Below are 13,925 nucleotides of genomic sequence, written 5' to 3' on the forward strand. Positions count from 1 at the left end.
GTTATCGTTTTGTGCTAGGTAAGCAATCAATTCCAGGGTTTCAGCTGTTGTCTTCTTTCCGATGGTTCCACCGGCTGCACTGTTGACAACCATCCTGGTATCCGGTGTCATCCCATTATAAAAGACTCTGACCTTCTTCCCGTCTGGAAAGTCATACTGAGGGCATTTCCTGATCAACTACTGGAATCGGGTCCAGGCTGCACAAAAAGTCTCTCCCAGCTGCTGAATGAAGTTGGTGATCTCGTTCACCAACTTGTTGTACTTTTCCCGCGAAAAATGCTCAGCAAAGAATTTAGCTGCTTGATCGTCCCATGTTCGGATTCTGTTAGGAGCTTGTCGATCTAGCCATCTGAGGGATTTTCCGGTCAAAGCAAAGGGAAACAACCTGAGTCTAATGGCATCGTCAGACACTCCATGATGATTGGTAGTGTCACAGATTCTCAGAAATCTGTCCATGAAGACGTGAGGATCTTCGTAATCCTCTCCTCCGAAAGGGTTCTTCTCCACCAGGTTAATCAGAGATGGGTTGATGTCAAAATTGTTGGCCTCTATCTCTGGCCGGACAACACTAGAGTTCGGCCTTCTGAACATAGGAGCCAGAATTGACTCCATCAACTCTGCTGGAGGTGGTGTAGGAGGCGGAGGTTGATTATTAGCTGCCATCACTGATTCTTTGTGCGGCTTTGAACCTGAAGATTCTTCTTGCTTTCTTTGCTTGGCTTTCTTTCGATTTTTCTTTGCAGTTTTCTCGATTTCTGGATCAAACTGTAAGGAATCTCGATGAACTTTACCTCGCATAAACTGTAGCAAAAAGATTAGTAACAAAATCCAATAAAGAAATTCAAAAGTTAAAAATAAATTTGGCGTAGTCAATCCCCGGCAACGGCGCCAAAAACTTGTTGCATAAAATCGGCAAGTGCATCGATCGTACCAAGTAATAAAAAGTGAGTAAGAATATCGTTCCACGAGGATTGAGGCACCAGATTTAAATTTAACTTTTCCTTTCTTATTGGATTAACAAAAAGAGGTTTGTGAAGTAATTGTGTTGTGACAATTGTGAACTATTCAATATTTCATGAACAATTCAAGAGAAGTTTGAAAACTTAAAGTAAAAGGGGTTGAGATTTGAGAAAATATTGTAAAGAAAACTATTGCAGTAAAGGACGCCAACACCTTTCCGATCCCCACCTTGTAATAATGATTAATTTTTATATTTAATTACCCAATTGATCAAACAATTCACTATCTATAATTAATTAGTTAAGCCCTAATCCCTTAGTGATCTTAACCTTATTAACCCTATTGTAATCCTAATCCCTAAGAAATCCCTTTTCAAGTTAAACTTTAAGCCTAGTGAATTTTCCACGTTTGCAGTTCATATAGCCTATCCCTAGTGCATACATGAACAGTTATCTTACCCTTTGTCAGGAATTAGAATTCCAATATTCCTATTGAAAATCCTAACCCTCGCAATCCTAATAGAGTCGCGAATTATAAAAGAATTATGGATGAAGAACAGAGTAAAATAAATTCAATTGAAATAATTAACCATAAACTTAACCAAAATACAAGGGGTTCACATCAAGGGTTGTGACCCTTACCACAATATAAAAAGACTAGCCAGACATATTCATGTCTGACAAAACAAAATATTCAAAAGAATTCATAAAACTAAAATTAACTGGAAAGAATGGAAGAAGAAATCTTCATTCTTCAGGCACTGAAAGCTCGCTCTGATTCCTGTTGCTCGCAATTTCTCCCGTGCAAAAGTGTGTTTTTCTCTTAAGGTCTAAGTCTCTATTTATAGAGTCTTTGACCTGGTGGAGAAGCATGATCTAATCTTTTCTGCATCTCACTGTAATCTTGTCTCTGATTTGAAAAGGATTTAATGATGATTGTCCGCACCTCCCACGCTGTGAGCGTGGGAGTTTTCTTCATAATCCTGGAGCACCACGCAACTAGCGTGGTTCCCACGCTGCAAGCGTGGGCTTTTTGAAGGTATGGCGCTAGCGTGGTAGCTTCTGCCTGAATTTGATCTCTGGCGCTACTCGTGTGGTTCCCACGCCAGTAGCGTGGTAGCTTCTGCCTGAATTTGATCTCTGGCGCTACTAGCGTGGTTCCCACGCCAGTAGTGTGGTAGCTTCTTCCTGAAAGGATCCCTTCACGCTATGAGCGTCATATCCACGCTGTGAGCGTCGTATCCACGCTGTGAGCGTGGGCCTTCAGTTTAACTTTTCCTCTTTAGCTCCAATTTGTCTGTTTTTCCTACGAAATCAACACAAAATCAGTATGCAATCTCTGATTAAGATTTTGACAGATCAACGGTTATTATTGCCCTTTTTGCTTAAGATTTAATCAACATTCTTTCTCTTTTTGGCTTAGATTTCCTTATATGCTGAACGCATATCAGTTGCATTTTGCATCTTGCAGACCATTTTTCTTTTCCTTTTTTCATTACTTAACTTTTTCTTTTTGAGAAGTACCTTGTATTTTCTTTGATCAGCATTTCAATATCACTCAAGGTGTGTCAATGGAAACAGGTTAAGTAATATTCCTCAGGTTTTTGAACAAATTGGTCTAAGGCTCAAAAGGGCTTAACAATGGAAATTCTTTCTAGGTAGGATGTTTGGCTCTAAATTAACAAAAATAAACATGTCTTTATCATGTCAGTAATGCATGCAAGCTAGAGAAACAGTTCAAGTTCTAGAAAACTACTATAGTGAAGCCTCTTTGAAAGAAATATTTATGTTTAGGCTCAATCCTCACAGTTATAATTCAAGCTAGAATCTAATTTCAAAATTTCACATCAAGCATTATCTAAAAATTATTCATCAAAGCAGTTATACAAACGAGCAATCATCACTCTCAGATTATAAAAAAAATTAATTGCTCCACAGATATCATGCTTCTTATAATTCAATCTATTTACTCACTGAGTAAGCTTTGTAAAATCTAAGAACGCTTGTTCAGGAATTCAATATTTTTGGGTTTTTATTTTATTTTTCTAAAAAAACATTGAATTGAAAACAACAAAAATAATAAACAAAAAGGTTAAGTATCTCCCCTTTTAATAGAAAATTTTTCTGTTAGACCTCTTCGTTATGCAATTTCGCAGTTAGCAGTTATTGTCTATGGTATGCGCCCAATTCCCAGATTTAGAATGTTGCTGTCCTCAGCAACAAACTAGACTAGTCGAGTGAAGCTAATTCTGCTTAGGTGGAAAACACACACTTGTTAAACATCAAACAGAATAATCATAACTCAGCATGTAAAAAGAGATATAATCAAACCATAATCTAAAAACAGCAAAAAGAAAACACTAAAGTCAAGGTAATTGTGAGAACACTGGCGCTGACAACGTGGAGTTCGCACTGTTAGCGCGGAGCTTCTAGAATTTTTTGAAATAATGGCGCTCGTAGCGCTGATATCGCGCTTTTAGCGCGGGTTATTCGTAATTTCTGGCGTTGATAGCGCCAACTCCACGCCGTGAGCGCGGAGCTTTTGTCTCTTTTTCATTTGCTGGCGTTACTAGCGCCATGTTGGCGCTGATAGCACCAATTCCTAAATTTAAACTTTCTCATATGGTCACTAATTCACCACTTACTTGACTTGTTAAAAATAAACTAACATAAGCAAATAAAATAATTAAATAAGAAAATTTTACTATTGGGTTGCCTCCCTTATAGCGCTTGTTTAGCGTCACGAGCCTGACGTACCCCTTGTGATTATGGTGGTTGGAAGAACGCTACCATTGATGACCCAGTCTTTTTGATCCAGTATTGTGTCTGTCCATGATCATATGCAAGTGGATGAGGATGAGGGTTCTTAAGAACTTTAAACTCAACTTTCACATGTTTTTTCTTACTCATGAGCTTTTCCATCTTCACCTTTGGCTTGCTTTCTTCATGCTGCTGATGGACTTCCTTCTTGTTCCCTTCCTCAACCTTCTTCTCCGCAATGTAGTTAACTTGATCTTTAGGTTGAGATGCAGGCAATGGAGCTTCACTTGTAAGTACCTTGAATGTTGCTTGCTCTCCATCCACGCGCATTATTAACTCACCCTTAGGTACATCGATTAGCGCTCCTGAGGTTGTTAGGAATGGCCTCCCAAAGATCATAGGCACACTGGCATCTTCATCAATGTCAAGAATAACAAAATCAACATGAATTAGAAATTGGTTTACCTTGACGAGCACATCTTCCACAATACCATGTGATTGCTTTGTTGAGCAATCGGCCAGTTGAACCTTCATCCTTGTTGGCTTCACTTCATTAATTCCCAGCTTTTTCATAAGGGTGAGGGGCATCACATTTATGCTGGCACCAAGATCGCATAAAACTTTCTCTATAGTCGTCTTGCCGATGGTGCATGGAATACTGAAGCTCCCTGGATCCTTCAACTTTGGAGGCAAGTTCTTTTGTATGATTGCACTGCACTCTTTTATTAGTGTAATAGGTTCATCCTCTGTGAGCTTCCGCTTCTTAGACAATGTCTCCTTTAGGAACTTTGCATACGAAGGCATTTTCTCCAGAGCTTCTGCAAAAGGAATGTTAATTTGCAATTTCTTAAAAATATCTAAACAGTTAGACATTTGCTTCCTTTTCTCATGTTGCTTGCTCCCCATGGGATATGGAGGTTTCTCAAAACGTGAGAAATCTCATTACTTCTTTTGAACTACATGAGGTTGCTCCTTTGCTCCTTCCTTGTCTTCTTGTGTGTGCTCATTCTTGTTTGTAGGAGCTTCCACTTTTTCTATATCCTCGCTTTTAGTAGTGATGGCATTGCAGTGCTCCCTTGGGTTGATTATAGTGTCACTGGGAAATGTTATTGGGTTTCTCTCAACTAATTGTCTTGACAACTGCCCAATTTGAGTTTCCAGATTCCTTATAGATGCTACGTGATTCTTGAAAGTGGATCTGGTCTCTTGCATGAATGTGTCAGTTGTCTTCGTCAACTGTATCAGCGCTCTCTCTAGTTCAGATGGTTGAGTTTGTGGAATTGGAGGAGGTTGTAAATAATTGTTGGATTTGTAATCCAATCCTCCTTGATTCTTCCACCTGGAGTTGAAATTGTTCCCAACATTGTTGTTCTGGTTTCTTTAAGGATTATGTTGAGGCCTCTGATCATACCAGATCCCATTAACTTGGATTGGTTCTGATCCCATGAGTACGTTGCACTCATTGGATTCATGATCTCCACGACAGTATTCACAAGAGAGTGTCTTTGCTTGATCTAACAAAGGATGAAGCTTTTCAAATTTTCTATTTAAAATAGCCATCTGTTGTGAAAGCAGCTTCTGTTTAGCTAACATGGCATCATAGCTGTCTAACTGAAGGACTCCTTTTCTCGGTTGAACTGGTTGAACTGCCATTGATGTGTTCTCGTTCCTTGCCATATAATCAATCAGCTCTAAAGTTTGAGTTGTTGTCTTCTTTCCTATGGTTCCTCCAGCTGCACCATTGACAATCATTCTAGAATCTGGTGTCATCCCATTATAGAAGACTCAGACATTCTTTCTGTAAGAACCTGCACCGCTAATTAAGGAAATTAATTAATTAAATGTAAGAATTAGAAAATAATTCCATAATTGACCCTAATAATTATTATGAGGCTTTAATAATTATGGTGACTAAGAATGTTGAAAGTCGCTTTTCGGACAAAAAATGCAGATACCGGTTCTGCTACTCGGTATAAATGCGTACCGATGAAGTATCCCGGAAAATTATAATAAGTGCATGAATATTCCTAGAACATTATATAGGACTTTGTAAAACAAGTTTCAAGTTAAAATAATGAGAACTGGTGCCAGAACTAATAATGGCTATGGAAAAGCGCGTACCGAAAAGGTGCTGCGAAAAATAAAATAAAAATATAATAAATCTTAGAAAAATGAGTGTTTTCAGAATCCTAAGTTTGGGATTAAAATGCGAAGCGTAGCTATGAATAATGAAGCTAGAAAATTACAAGGTAGTCATGAGTATTCCCTATGAATAATGAAGCTAGAAAATTTTCTTCCAAATAATTGATAAAATGAATTGTAAAACCATAGTATATTTTTACATTAATACTCTCATGCGAGGATGTGTTAAGTGGAACTCACATAAAACTGCTAATTGATTGTATATAAAACTAGTAGAATAATCAACATCAATACTAACTTTTAGCAGAAACGCATTATTTTGTGTAGGAATTTCACTTAAAAATGTGCGTATAAATAAATAAAAAAACTCTCCAAACGTGTATTCTATGTGAATAAACATTCTTTGTTAACACTTGATACCCAAAATCAATAATTTGATTCACACAACTTTTCACTTTTCAGTAATATTAGAGTACTAATAAAGAGAGCACAGATAACAATAAAGATAGAAGCAAAGAGATAATTAATATAAAACAGAAAAAAAAAAAATACGCTCATGGTTATTGGTTGGTCTGATACTAGCCAAAAATATCCTAAGAAAATATAGTTCTATTTTCAAATCAAAGAGAAGTTGAAGCACGTAATTTGTTTTTCGATTGATTCCGAGTGTTAAGTGTTCTTACCTGACCATAGAATTGTTATTTCAACTTCCATTTTTCTTCTAAAACTCATTGTGGTTAGCAAGTCACTGTTATGAAGTTCCACGACAAAGTAGTTGGGAAGGCTACATGCATATATATATTGAACACGTCAAGTCAGGGACCATTATTAGGAGCGTTTCTTTTATGCTCCTGGATCAGCTGGGCCGGCTAGAGACAAGAGGAAGGAGAGAGGAGAAAGAAAGAAAGATAGAAGAGATCAGGGACCACGGTATATTTTTCCCATTATTAGAGTCATAAAGTATCATAAAATAAATTTCAAATTACTTGGTTTTTTGCACATTTAGGTGAGCAGTCCCTCTAGGTTTTAGTTGGGCCAACAGTATTACATAATTGTTCCGGATGGCTCAACCATTGGCGGCTCAATAGTTCAAGTCCAGCTTCAGCCTCCTGCTCACGTCAGCCCTAGGAGCTACCAAGGATCCCTCCCCAACCCCTAACGCAACGACTCTCCCTATGAGAAACACCAAAATGTACTGTCTTGGGACCCCAACCCCCAAGGGAGACTGCCACAGTCACCACAGAGGGAAACTGCCCCTTTGTCCCACGCTGACACCGCCAGACGCAGAGGGCGCAACACTGCTATTATAGCAGCGCTTGCCACGCCCAACACTGCCACCCGTAGTGAATCCCAAGGAGGGTTGACCCCCTCCTCACCAACTCACACCAGGTGCGCACCACCTTCCCCTATAAAGAGCCCCTTGGGCGCACCATTAAATGATCTTATCTTATGTATCGTTATTATGTCCATTTATATTAAGTCACATACATTCATACTGAATCATCTATTGTTATCTTCTTGCCATCATATTTGGTACAGTGTTCTCTAGCTTGGTACCTCTGCTAGTGGCACCAACCATACAGTGATATCATTTCCAAAGGGAACACAGTGGGCTTATAGATTCCAACGGTACAATAACAAAGACACGTCCTATTTATCAATTAGTATACCCCATTCTATTCATCAAATATAATAGAAGCAAAGCGTTGCACAATATATAGTGGGTGTTGTGGTCATATATGATTTGGAGAGCACGGATTTGATTTATATTAAGAGATATAATAAAATTATTTTTATATATTCACTCAAGTTTTTGGCAAAGTTAATTGTGTGACATGTACCAGAATCTATAAATTAGTGGTCTAGAATTTCATGTTTGTCGCCTCATTCTCTAATTAAAAAAATTAAAATTTCAGCCCAAGTAACCAAAAAAAAATAAAAAATTATGCATCAATCACGCTTTAAATCATAAATAAAATAAAAACAAGATAAAGGGTTTTGTGTGAGAAAATATGTTAAGAGATATAATAAAAGGAAAATATAAGAATCATGTTGTAAGAATGATATTGTTCATTCTTGCAACAAAGATCCGGTTTCATATCCTATTTTTTTCAAGCGCGTGAGACTCACACTTGATTTGTGTCTACAGAAAAATGTTCTTGTCATGTGATATGACAAAAAGAAAAGCCATAATAAAATTATTCATATGCTTTCACTCAAAGAATTTAGCTTTAAGAGAATTGATTGGGTGACAATTTATATAATCACTCTCTTATAGATCTAATTGTCGACCAACTTAATGGACCTAAACCTTAATTTCCTTGAACCCTGTGCATAATGGGACCTTAATTCTAAAATGCTGCCTTTATTAATCTATTAGAATAACAATAATATTTTGCCCTTATAATCAAATGACTTTAAAGACGCCAATTAATTTGCTTCGGTCTTGCATTTGCATGCACGATTTTATTGATCAGATGAACAAGAATTAGAAAAAGCTACACATATATTATAATATCATGGAACAAATAAATTATGTAGCACCGACACTGACACGGGACACGTGACACGATACGACACGACACTCCGACACGTTAATTCTAAAAAATGTTAAATTTCGACACGTTAGGACACGTTTTGATATTAAATAATATATTTAATTTATGTAGTATATATTATATTTAATATTCAATAATTTAACAAAAAAATGTATCTAAACTTATAATATTCATAAATTTTGCAAAGAAACATAAGATATTCCAAATATTTATATTAAACTCAATAAAATGGTAATCATAATCTAACGAATCTAACAGTTGGAACTAAAAACTCAACGCAATTTAACCTTTGAACCGTTTTTTGAATTTCAATAACGCGTGTTGGAGTGTCGGGGAGTGTCGGAGTGTCCGAGAGTGTCGGGAAGTGTCGGACACGACACGTTAGAGTTTTTGAAGTGTCGGTGCTTCATAGCAAATAAATGTCTGGATGAGGAGCGGCAATCCTCAGTGGTTAATATATAGTTGCTGGAAAGAAAAATCTGAGTACTGAGCCATGTGGTCTTAAAGGAGTAGGTGAAAGCAAGCTGGATTTGGACAATGATGGACGTTAACTCTGTGTTCGTAGCCAGCACACAAGAGTTTGAGCCATTGTTCTTCATCAATGGGAACTCTGAATATCTTATTTGGTAGGGAAAGAGTAAGGTATAATGTGATGAAGAAAGGCACATTTGAATTAATCAACAAAGCGATGAAAAGAGGCCACAACCACTAGCAAAGTTACTTAAGTTAGTTTCTTTCTTTGAGTAATCAGATAACTTCCGTTTCGGGATATATAAACTTTGACAAAAATATCTTCTTTGTTATTTCTTGTTCACGAGGTGAAAATTACGTTTGCTTATCGTTTTATTGTTTGAGAAAAACAAATTTGAAGTAAATGACAAAGTGACTAAGCCCAATTTATTAATTTTAAAATTACTGTATATATTGGAAGATTAGTTTCTTACTTAGTCAAGTGAGGAGATAATGTTATTAAAATCGGTCTGGTCATTAACTCGGTCGAGGTACTGGGTCACTGAGTTCAACCAGTGAGTCACTGGTTCTATCGCATGACTCGATAATTATATGCAATTTTATAATTTATATTAAAAAATTATAAACATACTCAAATATCTAAAAAAAAATGATAAAAATTTCAAATATTTTAATATAAAAATAATAAATCAAATATTATTATCCAATAAAGGATCAAACAAGAATATAATGATCGTGATACGAGGCTTTAGGTTCAGAAAACGACATCTCTAACTATAAATCAAATCAAAATTTTCTGCATAGTGCATAATTGAGATAATATTAATATTGTATGTACATAATTTATGTAAGTCAATAAGCAAAAAAAATATTCAAATATGTCCATTATGATTTTTTATTTGAAAAAAAAAATTAAGATTTTTTTTGGGATCGAACCGGGTCACCGATTTTCATGAAAACCGCCCAGTCAAACCGGGTCACACCGGTTTTGAAGCATGGTCGGTCCGTTGCTTCAACCCGATCAATTATATGACCGATTTACCGATTTTCGAATCGGTCCGATTTTATTAACACTAGGAGATACTAAAAGAAAATGAACTGAAAAGAATAACATATCAATAAATTAAGTCAAGAGAGCGAGAAAATCAATAGTCTTTCATTTTTATTTTTATTTGAAAATAAAAATGTAAGAGTAGTTCTTCAGTGGAGGTTTTTTTTTAATTTTTATTCGGACAAGAAATTCATTTCTTGGTTAACTAATTTTTATATTTTAGAGCAATAGTAGACCTAAAAAATTTTATTTATGTCTGCACATTTACAATAAAAGAATAAAGGAAAAAAAATTAAAGAAAAAATTAAATATATTAAAATACAAAAGAATATAAATAAAAAAAGAAAGAAAACTTTAACATTTTGGGTCCTTTATAGTTAAGAGTCAACTAAATTATTACAATTGAACATTTTGGATCCTTAACAAAAATTAGGGACCCCAATTTATTTCTTTAATAAAAAATTGACTTGTGGTTCCTCAGAATTCAAAAATAGACCTAGATAATCAAAATTGTGGTCCCTTTTAAATTTAAGAAGACCCACATTTGTCCCTCAAAATGACTAACATGAGTCTATTTTGAAATTTAATGGGATCACGAGTCAATTTTTTTTAGGGGAAGGATATTATAACAACCAAGTTGTGTTACTAACATCTTACTACCAATCAATCTCACAATTAGATCGATTATGTTGATCTAACAGTTATATTTATTTCTATATTTGTATGATTATGATTCTCCATATTTAAAGTGAAAGCATTAAATACGAGAAATCATAACCATACAAAGGTGGAAATAAATATAAAGTATTAAATTTGATGAAAATAAATATAACTGTTGGATTCACATAATCGATCTAACGGTGAGATTGATTGATAGTAACTTGGTATTAACACAACTTGATTGTTACAATATCCTTTCCTTTTTTTAAGAGATTAAATTGGATCCCATAATTTTTGTTCATGATCCGAAATATATTTTATTCTTTTTAAAAAAAAAAAAAAATCGTGTCACATATTTACACACATAAAAGTTCGTCATTGCTTCTATTCCCTCTTTATGCTTATGTAATGTAGGAATTACATAATTATAAGTGGCGATGGATAGAAGAACTTCTTTTTGGCGTAACATGAGAAAAAAATAACCTAATAGAAATCTTTATAAACACTAATATCATGAATTTTAATACAATTGTTTTTTTTATATTTTATTGGACAAGAAACCAAACCAAATACTTATGTCCTTCTCTTAGCATTTGTGTTTCTCAACCTATCGGTCTCTTTTTCTCTATTTTTTTTTTTTTTTCTTTTTTGCCCTTTTAGTCTTAATGGAGGCCAGAATCTCATCCTCTCTTGGCCTCCCATCTCCAAAACCCCAAGAATTCTCAACACTCACCGAATTCAAAGGACTCTTCAACCACTTCACCACCCTTACACTCGACAACAACAACAACAACAACAACAAACCCATCGACATTCACAACCATAACCACAACCTCCCCTTCGCTTCAACAACTTCATCCAACCCGACCCGATTCCCGAAATGGCTCCGACCCACTTCCAGAAACAACCCAAAAGTCCAAACCCTGATGAAGAACCTCTCAGTCCTCGAGCGCGCCCTCATCGGCGCTGCCGGTGGCGGCATCGCCGGCGCGTTTACCTACGTGTGCTTGTACCCACTCGACACAATCAAGACCAAGATGCAAACACAGGGCGCCTCCGAAATTTACAAAAATGCCCTTGACGCGGTTGTGAAGACTTTTCAGTCAAAGGGTGTTCTTGGCTTCTACAGTGGTGTCTCTGCTGTTATTGTCGGTTCCACTGCTTCCTCTGCTGTTTATTTCGGCACCTGCGAGTTCGGTAAGTCGTTTTTGTCAAAACTGGAGAACTACCCTGCCGTTTTGATCCCACCAAGTGCTGGCGCAATGGGAAACGTCGTGTCGTCTGCAATAATGGTGCCAAAGGAATTAATAACACAGAGAATGCAAGCTGGTGCAAAGGGAAGGTCTTGGGAAGTTTTGGTGAGGATTTTGGAGAAAGATGGTGTGATGGGTCTTTATGCAGGTTATTCTGCTACATTGCTTAGGAATTTACCTGCTGGGGTTTTGAGTTATTCATCATTTGAATATTTGAAAGCTGCAGTGTTGAATAGGACTAATAAGAACCACTTGGAACCTTTTCAGAGTGTGTTTTGTGGTGCACTTGCTGGTGCAATATCTGCTTCTCTTACCACACCATTGGATGTGGTTAAGACTAGGTTGATGACTCAGCTTCATGGGGATGGTGTGAGTAAGGTTGTGTATGGTGGGGTTGGTGCTACTGTGAAGCAAATCTTGAAGGATGAAGGGTGGATTGGACTGACACGTGGAATGGGTCCTAGGGTTCTTCATAGTGCTTGTTTTTCAGCATTGGGGTACTTTGCTTTTGAAACTGCTAGGCTTGCTATACTGCATCAGTATCTTAGAAGAAAGGAGTTGAGTGAAATGTCTATTTCTCCTAGCTGAGTTTACACCATTTGCGGTATTTTCGGTTCTCCCTTGGTTTTCTGTTGTTTAATTTTTTTATTCTGATGTTAGATGGCTTTGTTTTGTTTGATATGATATGATATCTACATAAGTCCATAAGGCTCTTCATTGATAGTTTCTTCAGTTACATGGAGAATTTTTTAACAGAAAAGTAGTTATCTTGATGCATAATTGTTATTATGGAAAATGTGCCACTAGCAGGGTTTATTATACACATTTAAATTTCTGTGATGTTATCTTTGTTGGCCATGTAGTAGACATTTGTTGTAATGATTACAATTGAAGTGATCTTGCTGGTCCCAGCCTTGATGCGAGAAGTTCAGGATTGCTCACCGCAACAATTCTAGAATTCTATTTTTAAGCATCCAAATATGTCACATGTGGGATGTTCGTTGGTATCTTTATCATTCTTTGCTTCCCTCTCATATTCTTAGTCTAATACTTGAATCATTTTGCTCCTTTGAAGCTATGGCGATTATATTTTTATATTGCACACAGTCTTGTGAATTAAACTGTTTTTCGAAACCTCCATTGTATTGTACATGTCCCAACCCTGAGATAGTGATACTCCATAGACCATTTTTGTGCATAGATCATATTGATATGTATGATCTCCAACAATAGGGGCTAAATATGTGAAAACATTCTGTTTTGTAGGGTTTGTTTGGATGGAGGGATTTGGAGGGAAAGGGGAGGGAGGGTTAATTTTTCAGTTTTAAATTAAGAGATTCATAAAATGTTTATAAAAATGAATATGGAATGGTTGGAAGGTTACATGGTAATATATCATTTTATTCCTTTCATTTTAAAAAATGTCCAAATACTAAAATATTAACTTCAAAATAAAAAAATTCCACCTCCTTTCCCTTCAAACTACTTCATCCAAACATACCCTTAAAGTTCTAACATAATGGAAACAATGTTTCAAATATATCTCAACTGCTTTTACCTTCAGGCTTCAGCAACTTAGGCTCTGTTTGAATACTGTTTTCAAAAACAGTTTTTTAGTTTTTAGAACAAAAAAACAAAAAAACTCGTTTGGTAAGGCCTGTTTTGTAAAAAAAGTTTTAAAAACTGTAACTGTTTTTTGTTTTTAGAATCAAATTTAGAGAACATGTCTGAGTTGTTTTTGTTTTTTGTTTTGGTTTTTAACTTTCAAAATAAAAAAAACATAGAAAACAACTATTTCCATAATTATTCAACAAAACAGTTTTAAGAACAAAAAAACCAAAACACAATCAAACAGACCCTTAGTCTGGTTGAACTGTTAACTAATTTTTATTTTAGGTAGGCTTTGTGGTTCTTGATTTGAATACTATTAATATAGTTATGTCTAGAATTCTTCTAATGCTACTTTGATAGCTTTGTCTGTATTTCTACCCTATCAAAAGTGGATTCTTCTTAAGAATGCATGACAATTTTTGACTAGAAATTCCTGGGGGTTTTCATTTTCTAGAAACTG

General features: G+C 35.9%; 1 protein-coding gene across 2 annotated transcripts; it reads left to right on the forward strand.

The window, feature by feature from the left end:
- Window positions 1-11,225: 11,225 nt before the first annotated feature.
- Window positions 11,226-12,933, forward strand: LOC133286477 (protein MITOFERRINLIKE 1, chloroplastic). Of its 2 annotated transcripts, none has more exons than XM_061483895.1 (2): window positions 11,226-12,458; window positions 12,718-12,933. In XM_061483895.1, the coding sequence occupies exon 1, from the start codon at window positions 11,267-11,269 to the stop codon at window positions 12,440-12,442; it is 1,176 nt and encodes a 391-aa protein (XP_061339879.1). In that variant the 5' UTR covers window positions 11,226-11,266; the 3' UTR covers window positions 12,443-12,458; window positions 12,718-12,933. The 2 variants fall into 2 exon arrangements, with proteins under 2 accessions (XP_061339879.1, XP_061339880.1); XM_061483896.1 differs by having other exon boundaries at window positions 12,721-12,933.
- Window positions 12,934-13,925: the final 992 nt, after the last annotated feature.

The sequence above is a fragment of the Gastrolobium bilobum genome, unplaced genomic scaffold (assembly GCF_033153095.1).
Source record: "Gastrolobium bilobum isolate Gb01-03AN ecotype WA unplaced genomic scaffold, APGP_CSIRO_Gbil_v1 utg148890, whole genome shotgun sequence".
NCBI classification, from domain to species: domain Eukaryota; kingdom Viridiplantae; phylum Streptophyta; class Magnoliopsida; order Fabales; family Fabaceae; genus Gastrolobium; species Gastrolobium bilobum.

What these genes read in the sequence shown, in the direction of transcription:
- LOC133286477 (XM_061483895.1), top strand. Translation starts at nt 11,267, where the DNA reads ATGGAGGCCAGAATCTCATCCTCTCTTGGCCTCCCATCTCCAAAACCC.